Source organism: Balaenoptera ricei, chromosome 1 (genome assembly GCF_028023285.1).
Source record: "Balaenoptera ricei isolate mBalRic1 chromosome 1, mBalRic1.hap2, whole genome shotgun sequence".
NCBI classification, from domain to species: Eukaryota; Metazoa; Chordata; class Mammalia; order Artiodactyla; family Balaenopteridae; genus Balaenoptera; species Balaenoptera ricei.
Genome location: NC_082639.1, coordinates 178,082,229 through 178,097,358, shown reverse-complemented (window position 1 = coordinate 178,097,358; position 15,130 = coordinate 178,082,229). Strand labels below are relative to the sequence as shown.

The window sequence follows — 15,130 nt, the reverse complement described above, 5'->3', positions numbered from 1 at the left end:
ATTCAATGCAATGCCCAACTGGTTAAACTCATGCAGTCCCCTATGTTAACTATGATCTTTTTTTTGCCAGCTTTCTTGCCACTATGTAGGTAGTGCTGACTGAAAAAAAAAAAAAAAAATTGGGGGCGTTGTGGTTATGATCTCTAATGAAATTACTTATTTTATTTATTTGTGGTTTACCTACCTAGGTGAAAGTATACATTGAGTCACATAATTAAACACAAAAAATATCTTAGAATAAACCAACCAACAATATTCTTAAGAGGTGGGAAATACAGCACCCTGAATGACTATCGACTTTAAATTTGAAGTCAAGACAGTATGTTTGCAAAATTCACCTGTAATCCTGGTTCAAGATTTCCCCAGACCACTTTTGCTCTGCTCTGAAAGTCTGAGAAGAAGTGTTGACATAAGTTTTGCATTTACAGTTTAAAAACAGAGAGAGAGAGAGAGAGAGAGAGAGAGAGAGAATGAGCACAGATCCCTAGCACGCCTCCTGGGCACCTAAACAGAAGTATTTGCATAGCCCTTGAACACTGTTTAGCAAACAAAGAGTGGACAGGACCAGAGTGGCTTCTATCTTCCAGTCCTGCCGTCCTTTTTCAAAGCAAGGCAGGGGTTCTGTTTTTAGTCCACACTCTGGTTCAGCGTTAATCCTGTTTTATGTTGTTCACACCTGCCGCTGACTAGCAGCCTGCTGATGGGTCGGGGCTCACGCTGCTCAGACAAATCCCACTAAACTGAGAAGCCGGACAAAAGCTACTGGACAGAGCTGGAAACAAAGCCTGATCAGGGTCGTGAATACAGGAGAAGCAGACCCCACCAAAATCTCTCCTCTCATTTGCAGACAAGCCTCCGATGTCCCAAATTTCCCACCCAACAGTAAATGCAACCAACTGGTCTTTTTTGAAAGCCTGAACCCCATTGGCTTATTTATATTCCTTGGCTTTTTATGTCTTTTGGTAAAATGAATGCCAATACAGTAAAAAAAAAAAAAAAAAAGAAAGAAAAAGGAAAAAAGAAAAACAGATTGCTAGAATCAGATGTACATGCTAGCCACTCTTTGTGTCCTTACCAAAAGAATCTGTATGTGAAACAAACCTCATTATTAATTTAAAATATCCTATAGCTCACCTCTCTAGTCATAGAATTCTACATCCAAAATGAACAGAGATAGAAAATATACATTCTGCCATCAGTGGCCACCGGGTGACCAAGACAGTGACTTGTACGCTAAGACGGCTCTGCCCCCTCCCCATCCTGCACTGCATGTGCCTAATAGCACACATCAAAAGGAATGAATTCTTTTTTGATCTTAGTACCAGCGATAAATCAAACTCAGTGACACAGACAGGGGGGAAATGCACCACTAAGGGAAAACTCCAAGACTGACAGTGGGACCAGTCGGAGGTATTCGCTCCATCAAGTTCCAGTAAACGACGCCCACCCTCCCTCTCTCGGAAACAAGATGTAAGCTGTCATATGCTTACCCAGAGCGAGAAAAACTTACCCGGTCCTGATGCGACCCTAAGTCAAGATGAACTTTCTGCTGACATTTCCAGCGGTGGCCCCGGAGCCCCTCCCTCCCACCTAAAGAGTCAATTTCCTTCCTTTCTGGGAGCCGGATTCTTCCCGCTGGTGGGCACCGAGAGCTCCTACTGGCCAGCACAGCGTGGCTCCAAGAGGAGCTGCACATCTGGGGGGTCAAATGAAGACTCTGGGATCATTTTATTACATCTCCTGAAGCACCTTTCCTGCCTGCCACAGCCAATAAAGCATCATGGGCTCCACTGCCGACACTCGGGGAGCTGCACATCTGCCTAACCCACAACGGTGCATAAATTTAATGGAGCACAGTTTTAATACTTCTCTGGGGGCGGAAGCACGCAAAGCGCTAACTAGTCAACTAACGTTCTGTTAATGGATGGATGTGGGGATGCCATAGTTGAGGTGTTGGCATCTTCTTCCCAAATCGCTTTCCAACTATTTACCCTGAGCAACGTGCTGTTTTGGAGGGTCAGTCCTCGCGAAGCCTAACTCACTTGTGTGTGCCATACTCTTCCTCGGCAGGTGAGAAATTTACAGGGCTGCTCAGAAGCAGCTTGGCTACCACAGGTGAGAAGCCAGATAAACGCACACTTTTCCAGTGCGTGTAAGACTGTGTTCCTGGGAACTCTCTACTGGCGTTAAAGAAAAGAGTCGTCGTCAAAAAATGATACTGTAATATACTTGCTATGATTGCAGACAGAATTCATGTGTCTTTCATGATCGGACACAGCCCACCCTAAAATTAAAAATATAGTTTTTGCTTTCGATTTGTTTATGGGATATGGACAGTCTAGGAATAAATTCAATTATTATGTGGAATCACACAAAATTGCTGATATTTGACCATTCCTTGACCTAGAAAAATGGCCATTTCATGGGGTTCAACCTAATTTAATTAGAATCCTAGTATCTCACTTTCATGCAAAAAAGCCTGAAGTTTTGTCGGGGCATTTCGTAACTCCAAACTTGACTTTCCTCCTCATGTTCCCTCAGAAAGCCACCTCAGATTCATTTTGGGTTTTTTTTAAACCCACTATCAAAATGAGAAAATTTATCGAAGTATATTTCAAGACTTGAACCTGTTAAGATTTGGGGTACGCAAGCCCTAGCTGTCAAAATTTCACTGAAAATCAAGTTTTGCACGTCAGACCATCCACTCATTCAATGGAGTGTTCTCTCTAAGGCTTGCCTTTTTGAGAAGCAACTTGGTAATCCCATATGACAAAAGAGTAAATGCTTCATCCCAAGGGCCAAGACTACACATTGATGGAATAGGATGGAAAATCTCATCCTTGAGGTCCTTCGCTAAAGGACTTGAATCATGGATGATCTTTTCTTCCCCCAGCGACTTTGTAAGTTTGCTCAAGACAGAAAGATTTCAGTGTATCAGCAGCAGTAGCAGCTCTCAGATCAGAGGATATTTAATGTTTTGCATGTAGTACTGGCGATGCGATGAGTACCCTCCGATAAGACGGGGAAAAAAGGAGCCTCGGCTGTGCAATTGATCAAGGTGTGCTACCTGCTGCGGCCTCCCAGTGCAGCTCCTAAGTTTGCCCGCTTCTGAAGAAAGTGAAGACCACCTTAGTTGGAGGATAGTGCTTTCCTCGGGCAGGAATTTTCATTTCAGTTTGAATCTTAAACCATTACATTGCCAGTGATGCATTTTTATGTTGACAATTGACATCTTCGTAAAAGAATGAAACCTTCTGAGCGACGGCTCAAAAGCATGGAGGTTGCCTGCAGTAAGTACTTAAATTATTTTACATCTAAATGGAGCCCAGTTGTTTTGAGTTAAAATTTAATAAACCTTAAATGGATGACCTTTCTTGCACAGAAAGGCCCAGAGTTGCAAAAACGAACTTTCCAATGAAATATAGTTTAAGGAACTAGTGCTGAACAAAGGGCTAGTTAAAGCTGAATGCTTTGTCAATTTATCAGCTTGTGAACATTCTGTTCCTGGATTCCCCACCGCTGCTGGATGTATAGAACGGTGGTGCCTTGCTTAATCGAATACTATTGATTCGAGTGTGTCACAGTGATCTCATGGAGAGTAATCAATAGTAATCCAAAATCAATCAATCTGCTCTTGCACTATCATTTATCAAATCTGAATACACCAAATTATTTGTAGGCATCAAATTACAAAGAAGAGAAAAGGGGAAAGCCAGGGAAAGTTCATGGTTTATACTGAAGCGCAAAACCAGTAACTCTCTTTTTTAAGGGGAGGTGCTTTAAAATGGACAACTATTTGGCCAAATGCATTTATCTTCTCATTAACCTATCCTAAATTTATACTGAATCTCATTCCATTTCTGGGGAAAAAAAGTAAGATTTCTTGTGTAGGAGTTGGCTGCTTCAGCACAAGTGATAGAAACGTAAAGATGCCCCAACTTACATAGTAGGTCACACCAGCATTTTCCAAGTCTGATAAGCTAAGTTTCAAATGCCTGTCACCCATCTGCTGGTAAACAAGGAGACTCGATTGGCACAGGACATAACTGCATCTTCGAACATCAGAAAAGATGGTTAATGGAATTGGAGTGGAAAAAGAAATACTTAATTTCTCCAGAGAACGTACACATAGATGCACCTGCTTATCAGAGAAGCCGCTGTTGACGCTGAGGGTTCCTTTATCAACAGATTCACCTGTAATTTCGTCCAGGTAATAAATCCTTCTATTCATTATAGCACACTCAAAAGCACCCCTACTATTTAACTTGAAGGAAAAAAGGCACAGAGTGTCTAAAACATTTACTTTCGCTAATGTAAAAGTGTTGGCATTTTACTTCATTCCCGATAAGCTGGTGCCAGTAGAAGTGATTATCCTTTTCTTATTCAAAGCCTATCAGCATTTCGAAAAGCTCTCTCCATCTTATCAGGTGTATGAACAGCACAGTTACTGAAAACAGTTTCTACGGCTCCTCTCTCTTTCTGCCAAGCTATCTGATAAACCCCCAACTAACTAACTGTATTTACACACAATCAAACAGAAGTTGTATCTTCCGCGCGCTGTGGCCAGATTCCAGTTTGCCATAGGTTTTTCTGCTGTGACATTAACTTAACAAAAATGTCAGTAGCAGTACCCCAAACTGACAACAATCAAGAAAACACTATAAAAGCACTCAACTAGAATGCACGACAAACAGAGACAAAAGAAAAACAAATATGAAAAGTTGAAGGCAATATCTTTGGAATTCGGGGTGGGTTGGGGGAATAAAGTGTACTGTGTATGCAAATCGGCATGAATATCATGCACTTACCTTTCACTAAAGTAAATGATCCTTTAGCAAAACAGATAAATAGAAAAACAGCAATTTTAAAAGAAAACTCTGCTGGGATGGAGGGGGTTCAGGAAAGTTTTTAAGAACTGAACGGGCACTTCCTCATATTTCAGGTTATTTCAGTGTGGGGCAGAGAGGTTCTATAACGTAAGCAAAGTAAGACAACAGACAGTATCACCGAACTTACCCCATACACTGAAGACAAGACAGAAAGCAAGGCTGTAACATATGGTGACCACATTCTCAGGATAGATTTTCCAATCATTAAAACCCTCATAAATGCTCTAGACATTAAAGTTTTGTTCACTATAAGGAAATTAAAAAATACAAAAATACAATTTGAGTGTTCAACCTCATCATTTTTCTCATTCTTCAGATTTAACCCACTGAACAGTTCCATATAAAGGTATGAAAAAAGAATCACCCTCCAGACTAACATAAGTGGATGATCTGCTCTCCATTTCTATCTGGTACAAAATGCTTACCCTAGTTCATGGTTCATACAAATTGAGAGACATCCCTAATCGTTTTTGGGTAGCTCTTTGGAGCATGAAAGACAACAGTGATATTTCTCGAACATAAGAGAAATATGAACTTTACTTCAACAACTGAATAATAAATTCCTGACCCTAGGAAAGAATCTCTGCTTGGGCTTCTGTGCATAAATTGCACATTTGTTCCTCACCTCCCTTTGCTGAATGGCTAAGAGAGAACAGAAAAAGGCAGCCACACGCTCCCACCTGAGCCCAACTCCTGATTCTGTCTAGACTCCAAGAACAGAATGAGCCTTTCCTTAGATGAGGAGGGCAATAAGATGAATTAGCCAAGTGTGCAGTTCAGTACAATTCAGCTGATGGTTGCCTTTCCATCTGTGACACTATGATCCCATGACTGATGAGGCAGGTCTCATTTAAGTCTGTGGATAAAAGGGATGCTTCTGTCATTTCATAGGACCCAGAACCAACTGTATACAATCACTTTCTCATATACCTCTTTCCCTTTCTTTGGCCATGAATAGTTGGTTATGGGTATGATATTCTTCCTCAAAATATCTGATCTGTTTTAATAGATTAATGGCTGTGAAGAAAGCATTGTTAGAGTATTCTTTCATTTATGGAAAAATGAATACAATTTAACATGGCCATCTTACGTTTTTGGAGAAGTGAAAGTACTACAATAATTTGGAATTATGGAGGGCAAAGGGCCATTGATTGAACAACCTCACATTAGAATTTTTCTCTTAAGTACCTTAGTCTCTATAATTTTTTATATGACTCACTACTTTTGCTCACTCTGAACATAATTTTAGATACTTTTCAAAGCAAAAGAAATTCTTATAAGTATAAACTGTAACAACATTTTAGCTGCCTTGAAAAGGACACCTTTTCAAACATTTTTACTCATATTGTATTAAAAAGAAAGTAAATGTTATTTATTTAATGAGTCCTTTGTTTAAATTCTCAAAAGCATTTTCAATGAGTCAAATCTTCCTAGAGCAGATGAAAAAGGAATTATCCCATACAAAGATACCATCCTGATCATGGAAGAGAAAAAAAGAATTCAGTATGCTTCTGCCTCTTTTCTGTGCCTAAGTTCTTGATTTACTTTTTGAAATTTCATTTTTTTTTTTTTTTTTTTTTTGCCTATTGAATAAGCCAGATAAAAAGAAAGAACAAGATTTTTTTTTTTCTTTCTCAGAAAATGTATGCAAAGTGCAACAAAGAAGAAATGTCCCTTGTTTCCAGCGGACTGGCAAAGCGGCTGCTTCTGACTCTCCACTTGTTAAAGTCTTTATATACATCACACGTAAGAGCAACCGAGGCTCCCCACTTCAGACTTTTTAAAAAAGTAAATCCCATTATTATCCCATTACTTCCAAGACAGTAAAAAGATGTGAACAAGCTTCAGTTATACTCTTCTTTTTTTTTAACAAAACTCATTATCGTCTACGCTTTCTGTATTCCCACAGTTAGAGTTTTAAAGAGAAGTAAGCAAACACGCTGGTTTTCACTGCACTTCTACTAGCCATCAATCTCTAATACAATATGAGAATTTATTGGGTAGCTTCCCTTTTATTTAGTACCATCTTAAGCAACTGTTTGCGGAGGTGTACGAGGAAGCAAAGTTAAATTGATATGTCTGTGATATGCCTGACAGCCCTTAGTATGGCTAATATTAATTTGTTTTCTTTGGCTAGGTAACTGCTGCCAAAGCATATTATACGTAATGTGTACTTCCAATCAAAATGATGAAAAGTATATACGCAATTTTGTTTCACTCAAAGCAAGAGGAGAAGGCACAGAGGAATGTATATGACAGAGACTGCCTTTGATAATCAAAATATAAATTTGCTTCCAAGTTCATTTTTTACAATGTAATCTGATCTTAGGTAGGCTCTCCATGAGTTGAACACTTTAAACAACACTTTTAATAGATTTTAAATGCCAAAAGCCAGTGTTTTTATTTATTATATTGTGTGAAAGAATTCCATGTAGCCAGAGGCTGCATTTCTAATGGCTAGTGTTGCATGCTATGTATTAATATTCAAATGCACATATAGATCTATGCCAGTATATTGAAATGGACTTTAATTGGCCAGTGAGAAGCCAATTTATTTAAAACTGTACTTTTTCTTTTATTGCTTTGCCTTAGTGAGTTATCTTCCGAATATACATGCATTGCCATCAATTAGAATGGCAAAATATTTGAAAAATCAAAACATAAAAAGCAAGTTCCCTCCAAAAATTTTTTTGAAAATTAAAAGGGGGGATGCAATAGTACACATACACAGCACACACACAATCTAAACCTTCTCAATCTGATGGTTTTGTATAATTGATTAGAAAATGTAGTTGGAAAATACTGAGAAATAGTGTCCAAATCAGAGAAGAAGAAACATCTGGCACTTCTGTAGAGAAAAACATAGAGAGGAAGGATATGTTTGTTATAATTGAACGGAAATTATTCTTATTAGCTATGTTTCCCAGACTTCGAAAGTAGAAGTCTAAAATGAACTTGAAACAAGAATAAGATGCCAGGTAAATCCTTCAAAAGGCAGAAGGCTGTCACTTGACACCCTCAGATAATAAAGGAGCTAACTTTCAGCAGACGGATTGGCATAAAGAAACAGCAGGATTTTTTTAAAAACGAGAAACATTAAAATTGTTAAAGTACTCTACAAACAAATAAAGGTAGGAAATGAGTCTAGGACTTTAAACAAAATATGAATTAGAACAAGAATTTGAATAGAAAGAGCATCTGGATAAGTGGTTTCTCTCAACACTCATTCAGATTCACTGAGCAAAATCACAGACCTTTAAACTTACCTCTCAGAATAAAATTCAGAAATTCAGAAATCTATGATGTACTTTATATGGATATAATACTTATTAATTTTCTTTATGTGCTTTTAGCAAAAACAAAAAGAAAATGACATTTACATAGTGAGGATAAGTGAAATTTATATTTTGCATTTATTTAAAAGCTATCATGTTTACATTTAGATATATTTGTCAGGCCCAACTGTATAAGAAAACAGTGTAGCCAAGAGCTAATTCAAAACTGTTTCTTGGATATGGGCCCAAACCATTAAATTATGCATTTAGTACTAGTGGCTTATTTCCTATTTTACAAATTATTTATGATTTCTAGATATTGAATTTTAAAATGATAATAATTAACAATGTATAAAATCAGAAACAAATTAATGTATTAGGTGACCTGTTACCTGTCTGTTACATAGTAGTTAAACCAATTTAGTTGAAAATCAGACTTGGTAAATACCTGAAATACTAATTCCAGGTTAAAATTATGCCTGGCAAATTTAACTGGACACTAACTGATTAGAAAAATACTTGAGATCCACTTTATTATATAAATATACATGATCACTCTCGCAGCATACCTATATTCTACATATATCTCTTCCCATGTATATATATGTATTTCACATGCATACTATACATGCACACAAAGGCACACACGTGTGTGTGGTATATTCTACTGACTGCTTTGGATTTTAAAGTAGCGTATGTGTATCTTTATTTATAATGGTATAGACCATGGGCATCCGTATACACATGGCTATGAAAACAATAATCAACAGCAAAACACACAAAATGCAGTAAGAAAAAAATGTCAAGCGGCAGAGATGCTGGATGTCATCCCTGGACTATCAAATACACACATAAGTATGATTGGAGAAAGAGAACCTAAATATTTCACTGTCAGAGAATGTAGAAAACAGCAATTCATTTCTATCTCATGTGCTTTAGGACAATGACAATTTAATACAAGGCCAGTGGATGTAAAAGAGATAAAAACTGAACAAACTGGGCCAGGGTAATCAAAGATTTTCTCCAGAGAGCTGACTAGGGCTGGAGCTCATATGCACTTATACCAGATCAACAGTGTATTGTTTCTTTCTTCCATGAATTTGCTAGGAAGCAAAATTCAGAGCATAGCTTATCTGCTGCAATGACTTAAAAGTTCTAGTGAGATGCTGTCCTCTTATTTCAAAATGCTTGATAGGTGATTCTCAAAAGTTTATTTGATATTAATTGGTGTCATAGAAATCACGGCTATCAATTGCCACTTGTATGACAAAGTATCGACCATAAGCACAGATTTTAATTTATTTTTTGAAATAATATAAGCAAAACATTGAGTGCTGAAAAGCACTTTAGAAGTCAAACAAAGAAATACTTTGTTTAGTCACTAGGCTAAAACAAATGTTGAGGAATTTTTCACAAGTGATACAGACTTGAGGTTCGGCATTATGCCTACCTTCCCAAAGAACGGCCTCTTCTTTGTCTGCAGTTCTTGCAAGAGTGAGGTATTGTGAAAATATTGTTAAACAGACTCATAGAGAAGTTACCTGCCCCCTTTGATGAATAGCACCACGGACCTAAAATTAATTGCAAAAGTATGGCCCCGGCTAATGAGATGGTCCTTATCTTTTTTCAGCACAAGAAGCACAAGTATATTTCTGCTGGCTCGATATTTTACAAAAATGCTTAAAGTATTCTTAACTCAGTAGAAATCTGATTAAAAGACTTCAAAGGCACAAAATAACATAAATTCTAAGATCTGGAAAATTTGAAGTTAAAACTAATTTCCTGCATTATTTTCCTTTTAAACCTTTATTTTCTTTTTTGCTTTGAAAAGAAGAACAGCAAAAAAATCTTTTCTCTGGCTTCTATTAGCATTTTTTTTAAAGCTGAATTACAATACCATTCCTTATAAGATGGCCAATATACATCCCAGGTCAGACTAAATCAAATAAATATATCAAAGGCCATCAATTTAGAATTAAAAAAAAGAAAAAAGAACAATGATACCGTATTGGGGGGAAAACACTGGAAAAATGATCATCCATGCAAGAGAATTAATGGATATTCACAAGGGCTTTGCTAATAACATGGGTTAATTACCGCTGCAACACACTAGGCTCAGTAAATAAAGCAGCAGTGCCATAAACACATGAAGATGAGAAACCCATCACTATAAGAACCAGCCAACATCATCACCCTTGCCTCTGACCAGGAAATGGGAAGCTGTTTTCCAGCCCTTTCTGTAAAAGGAGGATTTCTAAACTTACCACCCAATCTGTACAGGGTAATACATAAATACACTGACACAAAGGGCTAGTGAAGCATGGGGGTGCCCAGCACTTACTCACCACTCCCATCCAACATTGATTCCATTAACTCAGAACACTTTTTTTGCTTACTCCAAGGAGAAAAATCATACGTTACATAATCCACACTGTCTGGCTATTTTGACTATATATAGTTTGGGATATGTACAGTAGTTATTTAATTTTTAGAGAAATAGAATTAATCTGTTCACTTTAGTGATGTGATGGGCAAGGTTACGAGACGCTACAGCTTAGGAACATTCACCCCTAAGTGCAGCTGGTTGTCACTTCCAGCAATTCACAAAGAAATCATCTGAAAACCCCTACCTTTAAGGCTGCAGGTGTTTTCAACAGATTTACAGAGAAGAAACAGGAAGGAAAAGTAATATGAGCTCCAAGTCTGGAGTTTAAGGATTCCTTCTTAGAAAAATAAACTTAAAAGACTCTGTTCATAGTTCTCAAATAAAATCACATCTAAAGTGACGTAGGCAAGCTCCCATCTTTTTAAAAAAATTGCATCCACTCTGGTTTAGGCTTTTTGTCGTTGTTGTCATTGCATACATTTTTCCTTCCTGCCTATTTTTATCCCATGTATTTTGACATGATAGTATTACTTTTGGATAGTTGTATTTCAATTTACTTTTAGCTTTTAGCAGGGAGAGATGAGGCAGAGAAAAGAAGCAAAACCCTGAAAAAGAAAGAGCAAATCTTACAAAATAAAACTTGCATAGCTCCAAACAGGAATCTTAAAACACAAATCTGTTTAATTTTGGATGTCTGGCTTTCCATGATCAGGCTGAAATTTACTGAACTGTTCCCTCCTCGCCTTGCCTGTTTTGGAGTGTTTCAATTGCCTTTCCTTCTTCCAGCAGCTGTGACAACTGTTAAAACAGTCAGTAAAATTAAGTCCGCTCTATAATCCTGTAGTCAATGTTACATTTTAATCAGAGGTTGAAAGGGAAGCATGTGACGAGCACACTCATTTAGAATGATTAGACTGACACATATGTCAAAATGAGCAGATATATTATTTTCATCTATTTATGCTATCAGTTATTACTGCTATTAAATGTGAAACAAGCTTTCAAGTATTATTCTCTTTAATGTGCTAGCACATTTCCTAAAATAAAAAATACATAGTTATAGGTTAACATTTTAGGCTCTCCTAATGGTGGTCAATAAATTGCACGAATCTTTTTAACAGCTTCCAAAGCAGAAATTGTCCAATATTCTCCTCTGACACTGCATAACTCTGGTTTCATTTCAATGTATACTCACACGTGATGGGGTTTAACCCAGCACATTTACTATGAATATTAATAGCATGTATAAATTCTGTGGTTTATTAATTGAGACAGAGAGGCAGATGCGTTACTAAGCATGAGATCTTTCTGTCTGTCCGGTGAACCACGTAACCATCAGAACTGCATCCAAACAATAAATCTGTATTTTTTAAAGATGACTTTTAATTGAGCCAAAAAGAAAGCTAGTTTGAATCTTGCGCCAAAGCCAAAAGGACATGTGCCCTGATTTCATTTAAATGCGTCTGCTTTAAGAGGCTTATCTAAACTAATTATTCAAATTAGCTATAAGAAGTTAAATTCAAGGAAACTACAAAGAAGCCTGGGGGTGGGGGTGGGGGGGTTAAAGTTTGTTTTGTTTATTTATTTATGAGAGAAAGTTCCGAATTGGGTGAGCTTGGATAATGCATTCTTCCTGACATGAAGACATATGAAATTCTCCAGTGGGACAGCCTCCCGCGCGCTCACCTTCAAACTTCACTTGAGTGGGCAGTCCTACCTTTGTTTATTTTTCATTTTTATTTTCACACAATTTAAGGTTGTTTCTTCCTTGGAGTGTTTTCTACTGACACAAGCACTGCCTTCCAACCTTTCATTTCTTCCTAAATCCATCCCTCGGCTAATATCCCTTGCGTGAGTGTGTATGTGTGCAAGCATGCACACATACACGCGCACACACACTCACACTCACACGCACGAGGAGCCACTGAGACTGCAAGTCACTTTTCATCTCTTGCTTAATTACAAACCAAGGCAATATGCAGTCACTAAGGACCGCTAGTGGACATCTACCTATAATGCACGACCTTCTCCTCTGGAGAGTTTTATATTTTCTTCACAGTCTATAGAGAGAAACGTTTGCCAAGAGCACTCTTTTCAGAATTATAACAGTTGGTATTACTGTAATGGGAAAGCAAAGCCATACAACTGACTCAACAGAAAGAGGAACCAGTGACAGCTCCCGTGATAAACTAATATTTCAACGGTGGGTTGAAATTAAGTTTATGACCCACTCATTTACACAAGAATGCCTAATTTACTCCTTTTACCCCCTACTCACATGTCCCCCACCTTGAGCGATCCAAATATGTATATTTCCATGTGCATAAAGATATTAATAAGTACCAATTAAACTGCATCTAAGGACAAAAGTACTTTTCTGCATTTTCTGGACACGATACATGAAACAAATCCACAGTCTCAGCACTGTCTATTCAAGGGGAAATTTAGAAAGTCACTACTGTTTCTTCTTTAGTTTTTTTTTTTCCTCCCCTTAAATATTTATAATGTGTGAAAATCTCATGTTACTTAATGGACTGATTTGCCCGTTAAGTGCTGACTTAATGCTAACCATGCAAATAACATTATTCTAGCCCCAGATTGCACAGGGCTAGTTTTTAAATTGTTCTCTGAAGGAGAATTAGTAAATGTGCAATTCTGCCTCTAACTCTGCGCGGTAAGAAATGACAGGGAGCTGAAAATATCTGTCAAACTGCAAATACATAAGAGGCACTCAATAGTATAAATCAGTTTGAATCCTGTATTTTAAAACATTTTTCCTTGGGAAAATGGGTCCTAGTAAAAGATGCATTTTAACAGTTCACTAAGCATTTGTGCCAAGTGCCTATTCTTAGCACCTGAATAAGAAGTGACTGTCACCCAGCTGTTTTACTGACAGTCACTGAGCTTTGCCTCAAAGGTAACATTGTAGTCAGAGAACAATTCTCGACTTACTGAATTAGGAGATCACCCTCAACACAAAAGGCACAAGACAGACACAAACAAGCGCTCGTGCGCACGACATACCCAGGGCATTACCTGAATCCGTGCGCCAAGATCCATTCCGTTCACCCCACACTCTCACCCCCAGGACGAGTTTTAAAAAGGAAAGAAAAAGGTACCTACTCTTCCTCGTAGTGCAGGGAAAAAGATTCAGGAAGGCAAAGTTCTACCGAATCCATGTGCGACCGGCAACCATTATTTGCGCACCCCCGCTATAAATCAAAGTTTCCTTGACAGAGCAGAGCGCAATTAACACAAATGTTCTCCTGGTGACAAGCCTATAGGCACAGCCAGTTGGGACCAGAGCTCTCACACTCTCCTAATCAAGGACTTAAAGCCCCGATTGGAGCTTATTAATATGAAGTAGAGCTTAACATATGCAGTCCCACCGGCCCAGGCGCGCAGCCGATTGGGGGGTCTCCGCCCAATCAGGACGGAGGCGACTGGAGGCTGCGAGGAGCCGCGGAACCGGGCAGGTACTGAGGGTGCAGAGACGCGAAGGGGCTGGGAACGGAGCGGGAGAGAAAAAGAGAGCGAGGACCAGAGACCGAAACGCTGCCCGTAGATACTGGGCTCTGCCTTTTCTTTCTTTCTTTTTCTTTTCTTTTTTTTCTTATATTTTTTTCTCCCTCCCTCCCCCACCCCACCCCGCTCCGGGAAGAGAGAAAAGAAACCTAACTAATTTAACCCTCTAGGCACTAGAGGGATGTGTGTTGGGTTTCTCACCTAAGATCTCTTTTGCCTCGCACAGAAGAACTCACGCAGACTCTCAGTTAATTTGGGAAACGATTCTGCGGAAGGTAGAGAATGAAGTTTGTCCTGCCGTAGTCTGTGTTTTATTCCACGGGAGGGGGGCTCCTTCTTATTTAGTGCTGTACTTTCTCATGGATCCGTCATCATGTCGTTGCCTGTTTCCCTAATCTCTACTGGGCATAAAAAAAAAAAAAAAAAAAAAAAAAATCCAAGACATGCTTTCTAAATTGTTCGGGCATGTGAAGTGGGATCGTCATCTTTGAGGTGGAATGCAGTTTTACACAACTACAGAAGAGGAAAGCGTGCCTCAGTGCAATTTGCGAGAATGGCTATGTAAATTCTGTGTAAACATTTCTTTACCTGCTTCTATCTCTCTACCTATAGATATACAATGCATAGCTTTTCAAAACAAAGGTAAACAACTGCAGAACAAATTGGCTGCTCCAGTTTCAGGGGTGGGACACTGAGGGCCGTAGGGTAAGTAGTACATTGAAACCATCTCAATGCATTTTGACAAAATAAAGACTTTTTTTTTTTTTTTTTGTGGGGAGAACATTACTAAGTGGTGCACTAAAAGTGTTCTTAATCATATACTTATTTCAATGTAAGCTTCCAAACTGGGAGACATATACAAGTATATATGATTTTTACCCAAAACGTCAGCTTTCAAATAAAATGCAGTTTATATAATTATAACATATAACACACGCTGTTACATATAACACACGCTGAATGCTTTAAAAAATCAACCCAGAAACATTTTGTAAATCATCACACAGTCTGGTCATTATAAGGACTAGTTTCAAACAGAAGTGCTTTTTAAAGAA

The 15,130-nt window shown here is 38.2% G+C and overlaps 1 protein-coding gene across 25 annotated transcripts in view; it reads right to left on the bottom strand.

Annotated features, from left to right (window-relative positions):
* The window catches only part of ESRRG (estrogen related receptor gamma), a 629,476-nt gene that overhangs the window by 201,922 nt on the left and 412,424 nt on the right, over nucleotides 1–15,130 (bottom strand). Inside the window, exon 1 of one of the 25 annotated variants that reach the window (XM_059942451.1) lies at nucleotides 13,674–13,848. The exons of 23 other annotated variants lie outside the window; for them this stretch is intronic. In XM_059942451.1, the coding sequence (XP_059798434.1) occupies nucleotides 13,674–13,729 (56 nt within the window). In that variant the 5' untranslated portion in view covers nucleotides 13,730–13,848. Of the gene's footprint in view, nucleotides 1–13,673; nucleotides 13,849–15,130 lie in introns of those variants that run through there. One more of the 25 variants, XM_059942462.1, reaches the window with a different exon arrangement.